We start from the raw sequence: 7,243 nt of genomic DNA on the forward strand, positions 1-7,243 counted from the left end.
TTAACCCATTGAAATGATATGAGAGCAGTGCTACAAGCTACAATTCCCATTAGATACGCGCCCAACAATCGTTACGAAGTACAAAGAGCTGACATATTTGTAGTTCTTCCGGCGTGTGTGCGTGGACTCGTTCGACTTGTCTTGCGTTGACGGCCGTATAGGCTCCATCAATCGGTCAATCGGGCGCGATCCGAAACCAAACCCTGTGTTTAAAAAAATATAAAATACAAATTTGCACTTTTGCCTCCTTAGCAACGGCAGTATCGTTTGGGTGGCGATCTGAGTTCGGGTACCGTATCTGTGACGTGACAAAGGGTCGCCGTGACAACGTGGTGATGAGATGTGGATAACTTTCCAGATAAAGACCATCCTGATACTCGAGTTGTGGTTTTCAATAAGTGAAAAATAAAATTCAAAGTAATCACTACAATTTTAATATCTCAAGCATTTGTCCCCAAAAGCTTTCAAATGTAGTAGCAAAACCGGTGATCCAGATCAGGATCATTTTAATTAGGCCTATAATTAAATGACATAATAATAATACATTTTATTTTTAGAGCGCTTTTCTGAAACCCAAAGACGCTTTATATGCAAGCCTACCTCCAAAGCGTTATACTTCGGAAGTTAAACAAATTAGATAAGGCAGTGGATGGCAAAGTACCAGATTTCACACATGAATATGCTTAAAATAAGTTATGGTGTTCCTATCACTGACAATGAAATCATGTAGTATTTCAACTGTAATTTCCTAAAAAGTCAAATGCATTTTGGTGGAGGTTTTCATCATATTTCTAATAGAAACATATTAAATATGACTCAAATGGAGCATACAAACAAGAGAACAAACGTGCAAAAACAAAACTGGTGTTCAAATAACAGATTTTATTTTTTTGCATTATCCCGGAGAATTCTTCGGCTGCCAGGAATGAGCCCACTCCTGCCACTGAAAACCGAATGGAATAATGTTAGTTACAGTTACTGGTTTCGTCTTTCTGAAAAGCATTAACCATGTGTGAAGCAAACATCTTATAACTCAATTTATATAAGTAAATGTTTCATTTACCATTTAGAAAAAGTGAACATAGAAATGAAAACAAATGTTCTAACAAACAAATTAAAAAAAATACATTAACAACAATGAAGTTAAACAATCATTTGTTCCTACACTACTTCAGCTGCTTCAGAATAACAGCAGTGAAATATATAAGAGGACTGGTGGTAGATTTGGATGTTTTGCATTTGTTAAATATCATGTGTTTGTTCTCCAACATGGGAATACATCAGATGACATGAAGCCAAGTAACTGGAAGATATATACCATACTGGACAGGGCTCCCACTCCACCAACATTTCTGCTTTTCCCTATCAAGTGAAGAAAACAAATCTCTAATTTCGGAAAGACCAAACGCATATTAGCTATTTAGCAAACAATTGTGTTGGAAGTTTGTAAATCATAAAGCACACCCTATGCATTACTTTTATTCCCGTCTAACCTTTCTCATTCTTTCTTTTATTACACTCCTGATGGGGAAAGTTTCTAGGCGAGTGTGGTAGGAGCAATCTGTGAACATCAAAGCAGGTTCCACATACAGTATTAGTCATATTAGAAATAAAATAAATATAACTATGAACACTTAAGTAGCAACCAGACTTGCACGATGAAAAGTGACCACACTGTTATCACTGGTCAAAAGTTACTGTATACATCATTGAAATGGAACCAAGCTGCTCTCAGTCCTAACATGGGATGCTTGTTTGAATGGCCATACCACTGCTGAGCCTGAGATGACCAAAGAAAATACTGCACTGCTGCTTCCTTTACTGCCTAGCATTCTCATCACCACCTTATCAACGATGACTGTATGTATTTTAGTCTAATTAGACAATTAAAGCCCTTTGGATTTTTGGATAATGTATCAATTATAGTTATTGGTCACAATATAGCATTGTTAACTCACTGAAGAAGCATCAATCACTGCGTTTACATGCACTTTGCTAAAGTACATGTCGATAGATTTATTAGAATACCAATCAATTCGACTCATGCAAATGTTTATAATCAGTCAAAATACTTAATACTGTTAACATACCTGACTTTTTCTTTTTGCGTGTAGGACCAAGTACTGTGTCCCTCACGGACCCTGTCCTGTCAGCTGTGGGTTGAAGAAGAAATATTACTATCTACATACAGTATACCAAGTTAAGCTTAAACTCAAGTTTCAAAATACATCCCACAAATGCAGCATCACATGATGTAATAGGTGTTAGGTACAGATATTTTTTTGTTATTGCGATTTAATTGAGGTTGATCTATGAAGTCTAGGTGTTTTGTTGTCTTGCCTATATAATTGACTCCATACTTTATGTGTAAGGAATAGTTTGATAAATATTAACATGTTGTGCTGTAACGTTAAATGAATTTAACTTTGATTCAAAAACCTAAGTTTATTCCCCGTATGTTCATTATAGGACAGTGTCGTATCTAAATGCAGTTCTTGACTATAAAGTTTAAATATGCTGCATGACGTTGTTGCATGAGTTGCTTCGAAGTTTACCCCTATGATCAGGGATTGCTTTAGGTAGACCACAATATTAATGATATCAACCTCTCGTACAATATATGGACATGAGCCAAATCATTTTGATGTAATCAACCTACTGCCCAACGCTACAATGTAAGACCCTTTCTGTGTGTAAACCAAATCACATAGGAGTTTTATTTTGTGATTTATCAAATGTAAAGTAAGCCTGCTGTTGCTTTGCATTTTTGGGTGAAAAGGGTATAACCATATAGTAACCACATGTCTGTTCAGGAATGAAAGACTGTATTTTTCTAAACGTTTAATATTTATTTATATCCGATTACCAAAGGATATACACATACCCAAGTATCCCATTTTCCTTTCATATTTATGAAGTTGTAGGTGAAATTGTTATTTAGATTAAGCTATTGTTGTTATTATTATTTACCTATTGGAACAATCATTATTCCCAAAAATGCAAGAAGTGCAATTCGGTGTTTTGAGATATTGTAGAAGCATGACTTGTCAACAAGTTACCTACAATAATATTTTAGGAAAATATCGGAAAACACTCTTGACTTTTATAAATATAAAAGCTGCAAATCTCAGAGAACAAATGTCACTGTGTGTGCTGTGTGCTCTGCATGTGTGACCATTAAAGGGGGTTTCATCCCTCCGATTCTATCTATCTATTTTATTACCTGGCCCCTCCGTGGTGGTAGCCTGTCTCACATCATCCCGCTGGGGCTGCTCCTCCTGCCCCACCTCTATGATGGTGCACTGCTTCACGGGGGGGGGGGGTCTTCAGCACCTCCACCTGCACGGTGCTTGTCTCTGGCACCTGGCTCTCTGTGGTCCCTGCCTCCTGCCAGTTGTTTTCTGGTTCAGATGGGTCACAGGGTGTGAGGTTCAGCGTGACTGTCTCTTCCTCAGGATCTTCCGCAACCACCTGGCCAGTGGAGTCCTGTGTCCAACCTGTGCAAGTTAAACAAATGTTGGTCTTGACTTGCTTAAGACAAAGAGGTTAACTCATATATCTAGAAATAAGAAATACAGCGTGCTTAAGGTATGTTTCCAGACAGGGTCAAAAATATACTCGTTATGTCATAGGACTGTGTGCAATCAAAGTTAATAGCAGAGAAATAGTGGTATTTATCCAGTCAACCATTTATGGTTTTGTTTTGCGATATTATTCTTCCGATTAGTGTCTACATTCCATGTGATGTGACATGTCAATTTGTCGGTAGACAACATATAGACGTGTGCATGTATGTTCCCTTACATTATTTACATCCACACATTTTGTTCAGAATTTATGGGACTGACGCAAATGTGTTTTGCATAAGTGCAATCAAATAAGTAACCTGTGATGGTTATAAGGAAATGTTAAGCTCTCCATAGATACAAACATTTTGTGTACACAATACTGTGAACTGTGAAGATATAGTGCAAGCATCTCACCTTCACAAAGGTACTCATAAAAAGTGCCTATCTTGTCAAGGTAATCCTGGGCATAGGCGGTCAGTGTGCAGCGAGGGGTTAGGATTTCACATTTGACGTCCTTCTTCCTGGTCTCCTTGCCAAGAAGCAGCACTGGTTTAAAGCCAATGGCATGGAGTTTCTCAAGCTGTAATGACAAAATAATATATTTACTGTTTAAAGAAATGGAAAGGAAACATCAACAACAACAACAACAACAACTATATAACAACAACTATAACATTACTGATGACAGCATCTAGTTGTATGCCATTCATAAACCTAGATGCTGAGTTAAGCCTTTGCAGAATCGTGTATTTACCAGGAAGGGTTACACAGTAGAAGCAGAAAATATTTTATAGACAAACACAAAATACAAATAAATCAGTATCCTGAGTCCCAGTTCAAACCCTTATAATCTTAAAGTTAAAGTACAATAAGATACAAATGTGTGACCACTCAACAATTAACACTTACAATGACTATTGCATAATTAAAAATGTAATATAATCCAAGCATAGCTTGACACTGTTCAAATTACGTGCTACGATGTAAAACGTTCCCGTATGTTGTGGCTGCAGTCGTAAGAGTAATATAGAGTAGTAACATACAATGATGTAGTCTTATTAAAGGTGGGGTAGGTAAGTTTGAAAACCCGGCTCGAGATACACTTTTTGTTATATTCCATGGAATGCTCTTAACATCCCGATAGCAATGAATATCTTAAGTGCTTTGACAAAAAATTCATTAAAAAATGTCATCTGTGGAAGCCGTAATAATGTAAAAAGCACGACCAATCATCTGAGCCGGCCCGGCTAAAGTAACTGGATGGCCTACCTGCCTGTCAGCCTTCCATCTGTGCACAAACTTATCTCGTGCCCTCATTGGTAATGTGCACGTTCGTGTGTGTTGGAGGAGGGGCTCTATAAGGAAGTGGCAGATTTTCTCCGGTTGTGTATTTTCAAATTCTAGCGATCTCGAGCCGGTTTGTCAAACTTACATACCCTACCTTTAAGGTCTAAAAGTGTGTACATAAGCAAGAATGGAACACAACATGGAAGTGAAGGAAGTGCTCTGTTTATTTAAATGTGTAGTTAAATTAAAATAGTGTCCCTTGGCTGTGAAAGTCAAGATAAGAGTAGTTCTAAAATTGAAAGAAAAGAGAATATTAAATAATACCTTTGCAATAATATCTATATTTGAAGTTGATATCAAAGTGTATATTGGTTAATAAGACACAAACATCATTAAGAAATAAATGTATATAAAAACAACATTCAACTTGATCCTGGCCCAATATATTGGCAAACAGTCAGGGTCCGTCTGTGTCAGTTCTTTGGTGTCAGCTTGGTGTGTCCGGGCCTTAACATACAGTAAAAAGTGTACATACCAAGACAATGGCTTCATCCTTGATGGAAGCAATGTTGTGGTTCTTCTTCCGCCCTGACACCCAACCCCCTCGCTTCTCATCAAACCTCTTGAGCTTCTTCTCAAGGCGCAGCTTTTTTGGCTGCTCCTTAAGGCAATGTCCACACATCTTCTGTGCACAAAATAAAATGTTCTGACAGAAGGGACATGTCTTTTTTGTAGACCCACCTGGCATGATTAACACGGGATTACAAACAAACAGACAGACTGACAAACACAGGAAAGTAGAGAAGTACACAGCATAGATAGAAGGGTGAATAAAGAAATAGATGATAGACATAAGAGAGCTAGATAGGGAGATAGGTTTGAGTTTGGCTCTTAAAAGTGCCGTTGGTTTTATGATGGTGTAGATTAGGGGTTTCACCAACTAATCGACTAGTCGACTAGTCAACTACCTTTACCACTAGTCGGCGCTGTAGGCCCTAGTCGACTAGTCGTGGAAAAAATGGAGGTAAACGAGGTGCTGCAAAATGCTTCAAAACACGTCCGACATTCTTATGTATGGCAGTACTTCAACGAAGATGTAACCAACTCCACAGTGAAGTGTCAGTTGTGTACAGCTGTATTGAAGTACAATACAAATGCATCTGCTATGCGCAACCATCTGAAGATGAAACACCCGCTGCCGACAGCTAGCACTAGCAGTAATGCTACCACCAGTGAGCAACGGACCGGCGTTAGCACTGAACAGAGGCAACAGTGATGCGGATGATGAGCTACGGGATTACTGCCAGCGGACACCGCATATCCCCACAATGGATAATCCACTGGAGTGGTGGGCAGAAAACGTGCACCGCTTCCCCCGCTTTCGAGGAGCTACCTGGCTATTCCAGCCACAAGCACCCCGAGTGAGAGGGTTTTTTCCCTGGCAGGCAACACTGTCACCCGAAAGCGATCAAGCCTCCTTCCCTCACATGTCGATGCGTTGGTGTTCAAACCAAAAATATGGAAAGGTGGACGTTATCGTGGAGGACAGCGAATAAAGTGTTGCGCAATGCGCTGTTGCGCACTGGATTTACGTGGCATTTATGTAAACAAGAGTTTTTTGCTGTCGATTTTGGTGAGTCCAGTGTTTGTTATTTACTCAGCCATGTAACACAAATTAAAATGCAGTGTTTAATGTTACTGTATGAGTTCCAATAGAAAATACAGTTGTAAACCTCTCTTTGTGTGTCTCTATTATGACGTAACGACTAGTCGACTACTATTTTGAAAAACTAGTCGACTAGTAAATATTGATAGTTGTGAAACCCCTATGTATGGGTTTGTGGTGTGGGTACAGGAGCTGCAGGAGAGAACAGAAAAAGGGAATTATGTAGTGAAACTAGCTTTTTTAAATGCAAATTGTGACGGTTTAACTACTTTAGACAGACTGAGTTCATTTACCTGTTTCCTGTTTCATACGCGTAACAAGCACATGGACTATGCCTCTCCCTCCCAAACATATATTAAAATGTCGGCCAGCGTTAGTACTGTCATGTGTAAAACAAAAGCGATTAAGATAACGTATAACTCACACTTTAACACCGACGTATGTAGCCGTAATTAAGACAAATATTTTTCACACACCACCTATGAGCTGATATAAATGTAGCTAAACTAGTTTAAGCTTATGTTGAACGTGAGCTAGCTAGCTAGAATAATAATAATAATTTCACATTAATGTTGCTTTGCTGATTATGGCGAAAGCATTTCTCAGACTTAGAACAGTTCAGTATGTATGATGAAACATGCGAGTAAAGGCTTAAAAAAAAGCCCCAATTATTAAATCTAAGCAAAACATGTATCAGACTTTAGTGACCCAACTTACTTTG

General features: G+C 38.5%; 1 protein-coding gene across 2 annotated transcripts; it reads right to left on the reverse strand.

Moving 5' to 3' along the window:
- Positions 1 to 879: 879 nt before the first annotated feature.
- On the reverse strand, positions 880 to 7,026 carry LOC307020937 (uncharacterized protein). Of its 2 annotated transcripts, XR_013803020.1 has the most exons (7): positions 5,392 to 7,026; positions 3,984 to 4,149; positions 3,224 to 3,497; positions 2,091 to 2,153; positions 1,494 to 1,561; positions 1,319 to 1,362; positions 880 to 943 (listed from the first exon to the last, which is right to left on the reverse strand). XR_013803020.1 is itself a non-coding variant. In XM_079652637.1 (4 exons), exons 1-3 carry the CDS (start codon positions 5,707 to 5,709, stop codon positions 3,256 to 3,258), a joined length of 726 nt encoding a protein of 241 aa, XP_079508763.1. In that variant the 5' UTR covers positions 5,710 to 7,026; the 3' UTR covers positions 1,391 to 1,561; positions 3,224 to 3,255. The 2 variants fall into 2 exon arrangements, 1 of the variants encoding a protein (XP_079508763.1); XM_079652637.1 differs by lacking the exons at positions 880 to 943; positions 1,319 to 1,362; positions 2,091 to 2,153 and having other exon boundaries at positions 1,391 to 1,561.
- Positions 7,027 to 7,243: the final 217 nt, after the last annotated feature.

Source organism: Notothenia rossii (assembly GCF_949606895.1).
Source record: "Notothenia rossii genome assembly, chromosome: 9".
In the NCBI taxonomy this organism is placed as follows: domain Eukaryota; kingdom Metazoa; phylum Chordata; class Actinopteri; order Perciformes; family Nototheniidae; genus Notothenia; species Notothenia rossii.

What these genes read in the sequence shown, in the direction of transcription:
- LOC307020937 (XM_079652637.1), bottom strand. Translation starts at nt 5,709, where the DNA reads ATGTCTATCATCTATTTCTTTATTCACCCTTCTATCTATGCTGTGTAC. An exon ending in AGGATGAAGCCATTGTCTTG is followed by an intron (nt 4,150 to 5,391) that starts GTATGTACACTT and finishes TTGTCATTACAG; the next exon opens with CTTGAGAAACTCCATGCCAT. An exon ending in TTATGAGTACCTTTGTGAAG is followed by an intron (nt 3,498 to 3,983) that starts GTGAGATGCTTG and finishes TAACTTGCACAG; the next exon opens with GTTGGACACAGGACTCCACT.